Source organism: Rosa chinensis, chromosome 5 (genome assembly GCF_002994745.2).
Source record: "Rosa chinensis cultivar Old Blush chromosome 5, RchiOBHm-V2, whole genome shotgun sequence".
In the NCBI taxonomy this organism is placed as follows: domain Eukaryota; kingdom Viridiplantae; phylum Streptophyta; class Magnoliopsida; order Rosales; family Rosaceae; genus Rosa; species Rosa chinensis.
Window position 1 is genome coordinate 13,674,618 of NC_037092.1, and position 15,804 is coordinate 13,690,421.

Below are 15,804 nucleotides of genomic sequence, written 5' to 3' on the forward strand. Positions count from 1 at the left end.
GATCTGGGACGAGGGACGAGGCCAGTCGATGATGCAGGCGAGCTGGGCTTCTCCAACGGAACAAGGAATTTCCGGCAGGACTGGGCTGGGATCGAGTGGAGGCCGCCAGGAAAGATGGGGATCGTGGGGAGGCCGCCGGGAAAGATGGGGATCGGGGTGCAGCACTGGGCGCGCAAGACTAGAGGCTTGGAGGCGCTGCTGCTGGGATATGCAGGTGGGAGGCCGCGATCGAGTTGCAGAGGATGCGCGCGAGTTGCGGAGGACGTGTACAAGAGCGGGGGCTGGGACGTGCGCAAGGCCTGGCCAACTGCTACAAGGCGTGCCGGATCGAGATCCGTGGGCACGTTTTTTTTTTTTTTTGGTTTGCGGCGGAAAAGAAAAAGCTTTCTAGGCTTTGGTTTCTTTTTTTTCTTAACGGAAAGAAACTAGAAAATAGTGTTTTTTTCTTGGCTATTGGCTCTGAGCGTGCTGATAACGTGTAAAAGTAAAATGACAATTGGAATTGGTCTACTCATTTCATTCATAACCCCTTTATATAGGGATAGGATTACAACGAAAATATCAATTACATTGATGATACTAAATGCTGATTGAGCTGTGATTTGTAATTGCTTGATTCCCTCTTCGTCTGTTTCTTTGACGAAGGCACATAATGTGCTTTTCCTTTAACAAAATCACATTTTTATGTAAATTCAACAATAGAAATAATTATCAGAATTTATTCATTACAGAAGGAACTGGATAAATGTAAACTTGATCATTGACAAACTTTGTTGGAACTTATAGGTAGATTATTAAGCATTATACATAAACATTAATTCCTAGAAATTAATTAATTAAAGAATAGAAAGTGAATACTACAAATTTACCTGCAACAGAATTAACAAAATACATGCATTGATCACTTATATTGGACTGCTTGTCAGTGACCTAAATATTGGACTGCTTGTTACTGATCTATATATCAACTGTCCCTTCTGGTTCAAGTTTTCCTTCATAATCCGAATCCTTGCATCAACTCTAGCCGAAAATCCTATCTGGGTCATCATCACTGAGTTGTTCTGTTCCCTCTCCCAAATTAGATTATTTTTCCCAATATCTTTCCTGCAATACTTCATTTCTTGAATCACATGGTCATCCAAAGGATAAAACGACCGTTGGATCGCAATATGGATGAAATAAGGAAGAAGAGCAACAACCACAACTAGCAATGTGACAAGCCAGTAAATGGGTGCAGGGCCAAGAGCTTCTGAAAGAACACGAAAGCCTCTTTTCGAAATATCAGGAGGTAGCGCACCATAGATGAACAGGAAGATGTACCAGATGATGATGCTGCCCCATATGAAGAGATGTTGGATCCATGTGAAGTGGGTGATGATGAGGGATATCTGGCAATTAACTGTCCATATTATGCATGTGTATGTCATGGCACCGAGGTGTGTGATGTCTGCAACATTACCATCTTTGGCGAAGGCTTTCTCTGCAAAACTACCATCTTTGTTGAAGGTAGAAAGTGTGCATATGTTTGCAAGGAAGATGACTAGAGATGCTACAATGCCGTTGAGTATCCAACCGATGATGCGGCTCCAAGTGAAGTATATGTTCTTTTGGCCCTGTTGGTAGAGAGCCGGAAACTGTTCCAATTAAGGAAAAAAAAAACATCCATTAAATTACTTAGAATGACAATCACTGACCCCAAATGCTTAGGTCTTGGAGAATGTGCTAACTCGGGACATGTACGTACAACCGCACCATAACTCTAATACTACGTGGAGATAGATTAGAGTGTTTTTTTTTTTTTAGTGCTTGCAACATGTGCAATTAGAGTTCTGATACTATGTTAGACAAGCAGTTTGGGAATTGATTCAGATTAAGCTAAATGGAACAAAAGGGTGGCTTGTGTCTAATCTGTTACCTTGAGGCACACTTCGGATGAAACATCTTGCTCAAGGACTCCCAATGATATAACAGGCAAAGATGTCAAAATTACATTGAATAGTGCCATATACCAGTCATCATATAAGACCTCCCCTGAGAAACTTGTGTATACTTCATAGTAGAACAGTGTGAGGCCAAATGCAATGTTTTTGTACACAAAGTAGAGAATCTGAAATGAAAGAAGGAATTAATTTAGTCTCAGAATTTCAGAGTATCATATGAAGATATTATCAACTTTTAGAAATTAATTACCATTTTCGAAATCCTCTTGTAACACCAGTGCCCATGAACAATAAGTAATCTCCCCAAAAATCGGAATTGAGGCAATGAGATGTCACTGGCCATGACTGCCTGTGCAATTTTCAGAAGTAAATGTTTGTAATGTCTAAGCAGAAATGAGTACTTGAAAAGCATAAGCATCTTTGAAACAAGGCTAAAAGAAAATAAGATGATCAGAGAATAGGTTGGTTGCCTAGCAATCCGAAGGTCATGTTCAAAGCTTACCTGCATTCCTTCCATGCCACTGATTCCTACTCCAATATCAGCTTCTTGAATCATGCCAACATCATTTGCCCCATCTCCAATAGCCAAGGTTGTCTTGCCTGTATGTTCCTTTACCAATCGAGTAATCTGGAAACGCCAGATTTTATGACTTGTAGTTATAATAAAATTTATGAATATGCAGTCATTGTACTCATTATAAATAGACTGCATGCAAATTCGTAAAATGCAGATGATAGACCTACCAGAGCCTTTTGTTTTGGAGACACCCTGCAGCATATAACAGAAGCACAATCAACGGCCAACGGTAAGAACTGGTCCTTCACATCACTTCTCAGAGCAATTTCAAGAGCTTTTCCATCTACTATCAAAGCCAAGGGTGCATCTTTGTTGCTTTCTTCAGACTTCACTTTCTGAAAGCCTTCAAGTTGGTTTAAAATGTCTTCCTTCATCTCCTGGAAACTAGAAAAAACAAAATATATGATTTCCAACTTACTTCAATCAAATTCAGGTTTAAAAATGGAAAACTAAGGATAAGAGTAAATAAAGAATTATCAGTTAAGTTTGAGCCCATAACAAAAGTATTTCCACCTTCAGTCGGTTACTAGCTGCACTTTCTTTGCCCAAAATTAGATGAAACTGTTTCATATCCTCCCGAAGTAAGCTGCAAGAAAATCTGTAAAAGAAAAACTCATTAGCTTCGATGAGTATTTTGGGAAGATTATGTCATAGAATTGAACCAAGTAAATGCTCTTCGCAAGCTGTACCCAATATTTATTGCAGTTTCTTTCTTGTCACCAGTGAGCAGCCATATTTTCATTCCTGCTTGTGCAAGTTTATCTATGCATTCTGGAACCTGAATTATATGCAATTAACTATGAGATAAGAGCCTTTCTACCTACAAAAGCCACACAAAAACAATGAGAGATAGTTAACTAACCCCTTTTTGTAACTTGTCTTCAATAGCAGCAACCCCTAATAGAATTAAATCCTTTTCAATCATTTCAGATGCTTCTATTAGTACTTCTTCTCTTTCAGGACCTACTGTGGTCTTAGCCTCGGTAAATATTGAGTTCCATTTTTCATACTCGACAGCATCAAGTTTTCGATAAGCAAATGCTAGAGTTCGAAATCCATCTTCTGCATAATCTGAAAGGTGTAGAGTTGTAGCCTGTTGGTAAGACCTACCATTGTCTGCAAGTCTATCAAAGATAATGCTGAAAATGGAAACAGGATACAAAAAGTCAGGGAAGATAGAGCTTTCCCGATTTAGAACTTGAGTGGAAAAATACAAGAAAGTTATCAAAAGATGAATTACTGATGAAGATAACATACTTATCTGCCCCTTTGCAGAGAAGAAAGATTTCATCATCTTCATTGCTTACAATAACTGACATCCTCTTTCGAGCACTACAGAATTCTAGAAGGTTTAAAAGTTTGTACTTCCTGCAAATAACATATGCATCATGTTTGGCAATAAATAAGTGCAAAAAAATTATTCTAACCAGAAAACTAAAATATGGGATTTACCTCTCAACCATCTTTCCAGAGGACGGATCAAACTCCTTGAGATACATAACGGACTGACTTCTTTGAAAAAATTGGAATCCAAACTCTTGTGCAGCAATTAGAAAAGATACTTCTTCTGGTGACTCTGCCTCATACTTTAGCTTATGAGCCTGATCACCATCAACAGGTATGCCTGTGTGACATAGAGCCATGACTCTAAAGAACATTGTTACATCAAATAAGTTGGACCTATAAACCCACTTTCTGTTCATAAGCCTATCATCCCAAAAGTTGAAACCTTTGATGGCAGGTTCTCCCTCCGCACTAGAGATTCTGGAACAGTCTGCACTCGAGTTCTGCATGTGCTTCTGTCCAGCAAGAGCAGCTTTTTTAGTGCTAACATCCGCCACTGAAAAGTCAAACATTTCAAAGCTTTGGCATTGTGTTTCAAATTCATCCATACTAAAACGATACGACTCAACCTCAACATTCATCCTTTTAGATGCTGCACGATCGATATTATTAATGTTACCCCCATATGAAGCTCCAGCAATAGAGCATTTCCTAAATTCCATCTGATTACACGTCAAAGTCCCCGTTTTATCCGTCAGAATCATCTCTACTTGACCAAGTTCTTCATTCAAGTTGGATGTTCTGGTTTGAACTGACTTGCATGTAACTTCATCATACAACTCTATATCCTTGTTAATGAGCATGGCTTGCAAAACTTTGACAACCTCTATAGAGACATAGAGAGAAATGGGGATCAAGTAGCCATACAAAATAAGGGCCCTTACAAATTGTAGGAAACCAGATACTCCAGGCTTTAATGGTTTAAAGAGTAGATCATCATCTTGCAGAGAAAGGTACCACCACTTGGCCATTTGTGATTTCAGAATCACCGCGAAACCAGTTGAAGTGATGAGTGAAATGAGAAGAAGCATTGAAAAGAGAAGGTAAATGACAAGATCCATCTTTCTTTCAATCCGACTACGCTTGGATGGTGATCTTGTTGAGTTCCTCACTGCTTTTGTGTCAGGTCCACTAAAGATCACAACCCCATAAATGTAATCAGTATTTCTAAGTTTCGAATCTCTTAGAAGCAGTGTGGCAGGGCACAAGGGATGTGTTACACAGTTCAACTCTAAATTCCCAACAAAGGTGTAAAGATGAGGATTTGGATCCTCACAGAGAATTGTGGCCTTGAATTCACTAAAAGCTTGATCATTTGCCAAGTCAAGTGTGGCTTCTGAGCTTCTCTTAACTTTCAGATTAGTTTCTCCATCGAGGTTCATGGTCTCGACATAACATATGCCATCCTCAAAGCTAGAAGATAGCAAGAGAAGATCACTTGGAAAATATTCATTCTTGTTAACTTTAACAACATCTCCAACACAAAGTCCTTGCCATGTCTTTTCAACAAATAAGCCACCTCCAACATGAGCCCTAACAGTTCTTGAATTCACATTCAAATCCTTGAAGAAAAAATAAAATTGTCTCAATACTATTACACACAAACACTAACCACAGACATCTAAAACACTATACTGCAAAAACATGTATGTTTTGAACTACAGTATCAAAATAATGAAAACAATATTTACTAAAAAGTGGAAAAATACTAGGTTCTTATCAAAACAGAACAAGAAAACCAAACGGTCTTGATCATATACTAAACTTTAAAGCTTTTAATCAAACAATGTGACTAACCTGCAAGAATCGGTGCCAATCCTCGACAGCCTCTTTAATCATGCTAACTCCCACAACAAACACCAAAGGAGCAATCAAACTTATTGGATTAAAGGGAGCGAAAGAATTGAGAGACAAAACTGCTGCTAGAAGGAAATAAAGATTGGCAACTCTGCGAAACTGCTCGAAAAGAGCTTTGGGAAGAAAAGTGACAATGTTGTACTTGGTTGTGGATACATAGTTCTTGGGGTACTTGTAAGGCTTAGCCTTGTGCAGCTGAGGTTCATTGCAGAAAACCACCCGGGAAAACCCCGGTTGACCCAGTAGCTGTTGGCCAGGATCAGAATCAAGAGTGTGGGGTGGTCTGAAGCATCCATAGGAATACAGCTTGCTCCATCTTATCTTCCTCTTTCTTCTTCCAGATGACCCTGACATTCTTGAGCTTCACTCTTTAGCAATGGTGCAGAAACCAACCTCTATAAGCTAGAAACCAACCTCCATTACTAATGCTATTGGTTCCAACAAAGTCCTCCATGGGAAACATCAAAATCCAGATAATAAAGAATGAAAGAAGAATTGTCTGTTCTACACTGTCCTTCTCTTGGTGTTGAAATTCTCCCTACCTTTCACTTTCAAATTTTGAGGAGAGAAGCTTCCAATGCATAGATATGCAGTTGTCTTGGATCAAACCAAGCTGGCAGAAGAAGCAGGCCGGTCTTCCATTAGCCTGTTACTTAAGAAATATCACCTTACATAAAATATACACAAATGAAGCTGGTCCAGATAACCAAGCCGAATTTGCCTCTAGATTCGAGATTAGATGAATCAAATAATCGTATTCCATTTCAGAGTTGAAGTGAATTAGAGTTAAACTATCGCTTGAACATGAACATATTCGTTTTGCCATTTTGCTAATGTGAAAGATTAAACTAAGGCAATCAATCTTTTTCACTCTATCATATCCCATCCCCCCCCCCCCCCCCCCCCCCCAAGAGATCCAATTATAAATCACACAAGGACGTGAAGTCAACCAAACCATTAACTTCATTCAAACATAAAATTCATCACTTCTTAAAATAATGTTTGTCTTGCTTGGGATCCAATTAAAGTATTAGCCATAAGAATTTCAAAATCTGTTATTTATTGCTTGAGATCAATAGGGTGCTAACAGGTCTGGGGGATAAGACGCGCAAAGAGAGCATGATCATTGTAATTTTCACAGGGCTAAATGGAGAAAGTCTTCGCAGGGGCAAACAGTGTCGCATGTACGAACACTTATCACATGCGCTAGATACTGCGTAAAAATTTGATCGGTGAGCTAGACATATTACGTGTCACAATAATGCTACTTGAAATAATATTGTAAAAAAATAAATAAATAAATAAATAATCGGAACTCCGGCCTTAGGTAAGGTTTTTTTTCCCTTCTTCTTTTCGACTTTTTCTTGAAACCATTACTGGAGTCCAAATAGTCAGTTTAGCTCATTTTGGCCTAATTTTTTTTTCTTCAAAAGGTTTTAAACTACTCCAGGTCACTTGAAATTTCATATCTATTCTCAAATTTTCAAATTTAAAATGAGCATAGGGCAATTAACTACAAGGACAAAAGTGCATAAACTTACAAAAAGAAAAGTGCAAAATGTACGAATACCTTCCTTGTCTTTTGATGTAACACTTCTTCAAAACTTATGAATGACAAATGGGTACACATGGGTATTGACAACTCATGAATTTAATTACCAACTCTTTTCAGCCGGCCGGTGATACTTGAGACTGAATGAGTTGTGCTACAACAACAGTTGAGTCGAGGTTCTGGTCATAATACTTCGGTGCTAGGTGGAGTTTATGAAGATCTAAGGCTAGACGTACATGGATCTAGTTCCCAATCTCCGAGTTGTTCATGTTAATAGAGAAGCCAATAGGGCTGCTCATTCCTGGTCTAAGCTAGGTTCCCGTTTTCATTCAAGATGTTATAGGTATAGAACTCTGTACTTGAAATTTTTTCTAGTTATCAAGACCTCCTTTAACTATATAAAGAAAAAAAAAACTCATCAATTCGCTTTTCTCTCGATCTTCCTCCTCATAAGGAAGAGGAAAAGGAAGATTTATGGACATATATAAATATCATTCATACCCATCTGTTGAGAATGTGAATCCTATATGAGAAAATGAGACATTATCTATAGGTTTATAAGTGTTTAGGTCAATTTCATTTATTATCAATTGATTTTGAATATGAAGCTCATAAAAGAAAGTTGGGTTTTCCACAATTGATTGGCTTAATTGTGGTTTTCTTCTACTACATCATAGATTCATAGCCATGAAACCTTCAGTTAGGGTCATTATTTGGCCCGCGGGCCTAAAAGCCCATGGGCGCCCGCCCGGCCGGGCCCACAGCAAAGTCCATCTCGGCCCTGCCCATTGGGCACAAGGCAGGGCTAGGGCGGAGGGTTCAAAGCCCAGGCCCGGCAGCAAGCTGGGCTTGTTGTATGCCCATTAAAGCCCGCCTGAAAGTCCTTTCAAATCTTATATCTTTTTATGTAGTTATATTAAACTAATTATTGCATTAGGCCATTTTTTTCTTTAATTTTGTATTTTATTTTGTTCAATCATTAACACTAGCCGTACACGGGTGTGGAAGAGTCACGCTCATGCATGCAATTAATTTCATTGCAACTTTCATAATCAAACCAAAAGTACGTATAGGTAACATAAGCACATATAGAAAAAGATGGATATGAAAGTCCAAATGATATACATCATGAAACCTGAAACAAAGATCAAAACCGTAATTTCTACGTCACTTAGGTCCTTATACTTGCCCTGCTGGTCACGTGTTTTCTCTTCAACTTTATCATAAGACTCTGTTTGTAGGCAAGCTAAAGGAACAAATGAAACAACACAATTCTCGTGCAAGCCAAACTTTAGATAACCATTGCCTTTTCCTTATTTTCTTCCTCGACTTGATTTTTGACCACTACATTGTTCAGGAACAAATAAAAATCACCACACACAAAACAAAAGAAGTGCAATTATAGAAGCAACAATCACTAAACCTGAACCAAAGTAATACAATTAAGAAGACAATTAAATGAAATTTACAACCATCGTTTGTAAGGAGTTAACAGTTAAGGAGGAGAAACTCTCAGTCGCCTAATAAGCCTGGTCTTTATTATATGAACATGTCCACGATGTACATGAACCCCTTGTCGTCAAAATAACAAAGATCACCAGTGTTTTAGCACCCGTCTTTATCCAAGGTCTCAGCTGTTCCCTTGTCATCTCCTACATAACCTGCAGACATCATAATTGTTTTAGAAAGGTCGATTTATTCATGACTGACATGAATTAGAATCAATGAAAAGAAAGGTGTGGGAAATAAGAGCCTTGAAAAAAAAAATTTAAAAGGATTGGCAAGAGGAAGCGACCAATATGCTAGACAAAATACCAAACAGGTCCAGGCTCCAGTCCATTATGCGCAAACACAAATGGTGCATCAGGCTTCTCTCTAAAATGTAGTATTTCATCTTTTCTTTGTTTTTCTCTTGCTCTCTTACGTTGCCCTATCAGAGATGTAATATTTCATATGTTTACAATCAATCAACTAAGGAAGCAAAACAACCAACAATTATCATACCTTTTAAGTAAATTTTCTGTTGGTGAGCTTCTTTGTCAATCGAAGTGCATGATCGTGACGGTGATTCCATAGCAAGGAGAACCGCTTTTGCCCATTCTAGAAAAAGTGGGAGAAGAAAAATTGCAAATCAGTTTTTGATTTAGGATAAAGTGGAACCTGGTTTACTCTTTTTGTCCTTTGTTTATCATATATCAGATTTTTGTAGACTTTTTTAACCTATTGACATTTTTGGTAGTTAAAAAATTTAACCATCCTCTCCAAAATTAGCTTAATTGTTAATAGAAATATTACTTTGCGGTACATACTCCCAATGAAAGAAAGTATCAAGAAATTCGAATTTGTGACCTCATTCAACTTTGTAAATGACCAGTGGACCAATTCCTGGACAAAAATCTTCTCATTCTGTATAGACAGATCAAAACTCCTAAAGTCCATAATCTTCACAAATGACATTTAGTATGGGCTGGCCCAATTCGATCGACTTGCCCTTCTCTTGTTTGCAAAGCCCATACTTTTCTTTTTCTTTTTCTTTTAACAACATCTGCTATATATTTTATTTTTGTGGGAAAAGCCCCGAAACGAAACTGAGACAGTCACCGCCACCACCCAAACCACAGTGTTTGCCGCCGAAGCTGAGAACTTCGCCGCCGCCTTCGATTCATTTTTGGTTCTAAACAATCACACACACCTGCAGCAATGTAAGTTTCAATTCTGGTTTCTCAAGTTTCCGTTTTGTTTCCCCCGGGAAAACTCACCGTCTTTTCACCTCACTAAATTTTCAGGTCGTCGAGGATTTGCGTCAAGAATTTGCCGAAACACGTCGACGATAAGAAGCTCCGGGAGCTTTTCTCCGAGAAAGGAGAAGTCACGGACGCCAAGCTCATGCGAACCAAGGAAGGCAAGAGCCGCCAGTTCGCTTTCATAGGGTTCCGCTCCGAGCTTCAAGCTCAGGAGGCCATCAAATACTTCAATAAAACTTTTATTGATACTTACCGGATTAGTTGCGAGCTTGCTCGGAAAGTTGGGGATCCCGAGATTCCGAGGCCGTGGAGTCGACATACTAAGGAGAAAGAGAAGGAGAAGGAGAAGAGAGAGAGTGAAGGTGCTGCCGCGGCGGAGGCGAAAAGCCGGAGCGGAGTGGGAGGGAAGAGGAGTGAGGATGAGGATGAGATTGATGATCCTAAGCTTAAGGAGTTTTTGCAGGTGATGCAGCCTAGGGCTAAGTCGAAATTGTGGTCGAATGACACTGTGATTGCTAATGTTGAGGGGAAAATTGGGAAAGGAGAGAAGAAGAGAGAGCAGAGAAAGAAGGGGAATGAAGAGAGTTTGGCGACGATGGATGTGGAGGTAGAGGAGGAAGTGGAGAAGGATGATTCACACAATGTGGCCAAGGATAATGTGGTTTCGGATATGGATTACTTCAAGAGTAGAGTGAAGAAGGATTGGTCGGATTCTGAAAGTAGTGACAGTGATGATGAGGAAGAGGAGGAGGAGGAAGGTGAAGAATTAGATGCTAAGGAAGAAGCTGAGGTTAATGAAGAAGAGGCAGGAGAGGAACAAGTACTTGCACAGGGTAATCCTTCGTCCAGTTTGAAAGATGAGAAAGATGAAATGCTTGATACTAGTCGGCTTTTTGTTCGAAATTTGCCATTTACAGCAACAGAGGACGAGTTGGAAGAGCATTTTTGCAAATTCGGGGATGCACAAGTTCATCTTGTTATTGATAAAGAAATGAATCGGTCCAAGGGAATTGCTTATGTTCTTTACTCGCATCCAGAATCGGCACAAAGGTACTCTTTTGTGCTTCACACAAGTGTTCTTAATCTCATTGGATGGGTTGTGGTAACTTAATGATAGGGTGTTTTTGGTTGCTAACTATCATACACAAAAAGTCATTGTTGATTTGTCTTTTTTATTTTTTTATTTTATATTATTTTATGAAGGGCATTAGAAGAATTAGACGGTTCAATTTTTCAAGGAAGATTGTTGCATGTTATGCCAGCAAAACAAAAAAACCCGTCTCCAGGGTAAGTAGTCCTCTGCCATTGGCCAGTTTGCACAACTTCTTGTTCTAGGGAATTTTTGGTGTCATTACTCTTCTAATGGGATTGATTATAACTTTCTACTTGCACCCTATAGGGCTGATGATTCGGCAAACCAAGCTTCAAAGTCTCTTAAGCAACAAAGGGAGGAGAAGAGGAAAGCATCCGAAGCTAGTGGAGATACACGAGCATGGAATAGTTTGTTTATACGCACTGAGACAGTATGTCAAAGCACTGTTGCAGTATACATAATTTCACATGCAAATTTTATCAGTAACTACTCTCCACAGTTCCAGAGATAATTTGGAATTGTTAGGTCTTTTGTTTTTCTTTCTTCTCTCTGTCTTGAGACTGGAATAAAGAACCATGATTATCTGTTCTGTCTTTGGCTCCCTTATAGTGGTATTTTGGTAGCAATAGCTTAATTATCATGAATCCTGCCCTGCTCTGTTGAGTTCTTGTTTGGCTTTGGTTTGATGATGTCCTAAATTTATGCCCTCATTCCTAGTTCTTCTTTGTTTCTTTATATAGGCTGTTGATCACTTAGCTCGGAAGTTTGGGGTGAGCAAGAGTGATTTTCTTGACCCGCAAGCTGATGATGTCGCTGTACGTGTTGCTCAAGCAGAGACACAAGTGATTGCGCAGACAAAAAAGGCTCTTACAAATGCTGGTGTAAATGTAGAATCTTTAGAGAATTTTGCTGCTGGGAAAGGTGGTGATATGAAAAGAAGCAACCATGTTATACTTGTGAAAAACTTGCCATATGGTTCTTCTGATAGTGAACTAGGAAACATGTTTGGAAAATTTGGGAGTTTTGAAAAAATCATTATGCCTCCGACAAAGACATTGGCGTTGGTATGCAGCAAAAAACTTTCTTCATTTCGATTTATTTCTATGAGGATTTGCATTAGCTTAGGTGATGTTTTAAAGTGTATCTCCTATTTAGTTCTGACATCATTGAAGTCATGCTTACTTTGTCTGTGCTAATGAGTAACTTCATCTATTGTTATATCCTTTCCCTTCCAGTAAAATTTGTCTGGCTATTATGATCCAGAGTTAGATGAAATTAAAAAAAAAAAAGGAAAAAAAAAACTGTTTATGATAACTTCTAAGAGCATGCAAGTTGGATTAGTAGGTGCAAGGCTGTTTACGAATTAGGAGAGTGGATGCCTTGCCTTGTACCTGGTAGAACAACATAGCCCAAGTGTGATCATTCAGAGTAATGAGGGGAAGAGTGAATTACATGAGATTAGGTTTATGGTCTTATAGAAATTGGAAGCAAGGTTCTTTTGCCTGTTGACTTTCTTTTTTATTCTTATTTTTTAAAATTAGATGGAGGTTTTCTTCTCATTTTGACACTTGCTGATCAAAATGCTTTTTTTAGGAGCTCCTGCTTTTTTTACTGCCAAGAGGAAGAAAACTTAATGGTTGATGATGATTGTATTGGTACTCTAATTTGTTGCTTCAAACTATCTTTCAGGTTGTCTTTTTTGAACCTTCTGGAGCTCGAGCAGCTTTTAAAGGTTTGGCGTACAAGAAATACAAGTAAGTTGTCCTTGTTTCTTGTATTTTTGCTGCCTAGAAATATGGATACAACATGGCCAGTAGGATTTACTGCATGTTTAAAAATGTTTTAGGTTGAATCTGGCCAGAATTCTTTTATTTTACTTCTGTATAATCTTTAAATTGCTAGAAAGTTTGAAGACAGGTAACTTGTACTGTTTTCAGAATATTCATGTTTTAGAAGTTTTTAAAGGAGAATATTCCCTCGAGCGTCATCTGATGATGAAATTTTTTTGTGGAATTCACATGTTTGGTTTAGAAAATTTCAGTTATTTTTTGGGGTTATTTATGCTCTTTATAGTCTATAAACAAGCATGGTGTTGGGGTATCTATTTGATGCCCACTCCTTTGCTGTTTTTGCTACCAGTAGCTGCAATGGATTATTTAATGTTACAGGGAAAGATAAACTATTTTCCTCTAACAATGGTATAGGGATGTTCCTCTATATTTGGAATGGGCTCCTGGCAATGTTCTTAGTCCAAGTTCAACAGCTGAGAGCAATGAAAAGAAGCATTCTGCTGTTGCTGAACATAAGCCACTGGTGGAAGGAACTCCAGATGATCTTGATCTTGATCCTGATAGAGTTGAGGTTTGGTGTCTCTATGCATTTTCTTTCATTCAGCTTTCTCCTTTCTCCTCTGTAGTCTTCACATGTTATCTCCTAAATACAGAGTTCAAAAATCACAATCCTTTGCACGCAACACCACTTTGTTATCACTTGAACAGACACAATTAGTATATATTAGGAAGTAGTTCTTTCTTCAAGTGTTTATAATGCTGCCTATGTCTGTGTGGTTGGTGTCACCCAGCATAGAGATTCTGGGCCTTGCCTCATTTGTATAATGTTTATATGTGGTCTAGCGTGTAGCTCAGAGAGAGGGATCCTGTGCCAAACACCACAAATTTTCTCTGTTTCTGGATTGGACTGAAAACTGGAAACCTATTAAGGAGATATCAGAAAATAAATTATGTTAGAAAGTTTTGGGATTGCTTAAAAGAAATTTTGATTCTTGGAATTGCCCAAGTGTTGAAGTCTAACGGTTAGTTATTAATAGGTATCTGGACATGATTGTTGTTATTATGGTTTTTGAATTGTAACAGGACCAATTTTTTTAATTTTCAATATTGTATATGGCATTTGATGGTTTAAAGTTGACATAATTCGGTTTAGGCTTAATTTGCATAACAAACGATAATGTGATGAAAACTTCAGTTATAGTGTTGGAATTTAATTGATTCTCCATTACCAATTGGTGCTAGGACGGAATGCTGTTTTTCTTGCATAGCTTTGGGATTGTTGGCACGTCTTGCTTACGTTTTTTTTTTACTCTCACTTTCCTTGTTCTTCTGTTACATCTTGCTTATCTTTTGTCTACCTAATACACAACTATTTTGTGCTTCCAGTCACGAACTCTATATGTCAAGAATTTGAACTTCAAGACATCTGACGAGAGCTTGAAGAAGCATTTTGAACAAGTGAAGGAGGGAAGAATATTGAGCGCCAAGGTGATAATCTGTCTGTGCTGAAACATTACTAATATTATTTTCTTGATATATTTGTATGACGCATATCATGTTTCTCTATGTGCAGGTGAAGAAACATTTGAAAAAAGGGAAGAATCTTTCAATGGGATTTGGTTTTGTAGAATTTGACTCTGTGGAGACAACCACAGAGGTTTGCAAGAGTTTACAGGTGAAGCCAAGAGTCTGGTCAAAATTATTTGCTTCTTATATGCAATTTTTGGAAATTAATTCCACCAAATATTTATTTTTTCTAGGGAACAATTTTGGATGGCCACCAACTTATTTTGCAACATTGTCATGCCAAGCAAGATGACGTGCCAAAAAAAGTTGTGAAGGACAAAAGTTCAACAAAAATACTTGTAAAAAATGTAGCCTTTGAGGCTACAAAGAAAGAGCTTCGACAGTTGTTTAGTACATATGGCGAGGTAACTACTAAATTTCTATGAGTGATAAAGAAACCTAACCAATTATGGATCATCTGATTATATATTCTGTGTTAATTGGTTTATGTGTAGAAGACGTCATTTTAACTTTCCTGATTAATTATCTTTCTGGTATGCCTCTTCAATATCCATATAGTGATAATATACTCAAAATACATTCCTTGTCATATGACAGATTAAAAGCTTGCGGTTACCAAACAGATTGGGACAGCATAGAGGCTTTGCATTTGTGGAGTTTGCCACAAAGCAAGAGGCAGAAAATGCCATCCAAGCGCTTGCAAGCACACATCTGTACGGTCGCCATCTGGTAAGGCATCAAAAGTATTATAGACATGGGGGATTCTTCTTCTATATAATGTAGAAATCAGCTATATGACTGCTTCCTATGAACTTCAGGTTCTGGAGAGAGCAAAGGAAGGTGAGACCTTGGAAGATTTAAGAGCTCGAATAGCTGCTCAGTTCACAGATGACCAAAATACTATTTCCAGGAAAAGGAAGGCTGTCGCAACCTTGGATGAAGATAACATGAAATTTGATATGACTGAATGACGAGTGGTATCAAATATTTGGCGCGTGCAGTGTGAATTTGAGTTGTACTTTGTTGCTATAGGTTATAGTTCATCTGATATAGTCAAGCTAGCTCCGGTTTTGCTTAGTTGGGGGGCTGGTGTGTGTTGTTTTATCACTGGGGCACTCATTTTTGTGAGCCATGTTTTATGTATTTAAGCAAATGCTGAAGGTATGCAAATTTTAGTATACCTTTTCTCTTCTTTTGGATTAAGGGGGATTTTAGATTTAAAATCTCTTCCACCAAAACATCCCCCAAGTTCTTTTCCCAACTTGTTGAAGAAAACCCTATTGGAGGAGGGGGAGCTGTCCGGTCCACAGCTCTAGTTCTGGACTAGTAAACCCTTTATTTTCCAAAGTCATAAGTCGCATTATTCTTGCTTGTTTAATC

At 38.3% G+C, this 15,804-nt stretch overlaps 2 protein-coding genes across 2 annotated transcripts; one reads left to right on the forward strand and one right to left on the reverse strand.

The window, feature by feature from the left end:
* Positions 1–830: 830 nt before the first annotated feature.
* On the reverse strand, positions 831–6,326 carry LOC112202611 (probable phospholipid-transporting ATPase 5). Its single transcript, XM_024343610.2, has 11 exons — positions 5,659–6,326; positions 3,970–5,423; positions 3,775–3,885; positions 3,380–3,656; positions 3,207–3,295; positions 3,031–3,115; positions 2,685–2,894; positions 2,443–2,568; positions 2,191–2,289; positions 1,916–2,107; positions 831–1,634 (listed from the first exon to the last, which is right to left on the reverse strand). Exons 1-11 carry the CDS (start codon positions 6,070–6,072, stop codon positions 906–908), a joined length of 3,786 nt encoding a protein of 1,261 aa, XP_024199378.1. The 5' UTR covers positions 6,073–6,326; the 3' UTR covers positions 831–905.
* A 3,504-nt stretch (positions 6,327–9,830) lies between these two features.
* Positions 9,831–15,604, forward strand: LOC112165860 (multiple RNA-binding domain-containing protein 1). Its single transcript, XM_024302559.2, has 12 exons — positions 9,831–9,972; positions 10,057–11,064; positions 11,218–11,301; positions 11,414–11,537; positions 11,848–12,171; positions 12,797–12,861; positions 13,312–13,468; positions 14,284–14,385; positions 14,471–14,572; positions 14,658–14,828; positions 15,022–15,153; positions 15,243–15,604. Coding segments are annotated over exons 1-12 (2,424 nt in total). The 5' UTR covers positions 9,831–9,970; the 3' UTR covers positions 15,396–15,604.
* Positions 15,605–15,804: the final 200 nt, after the last annotated feature.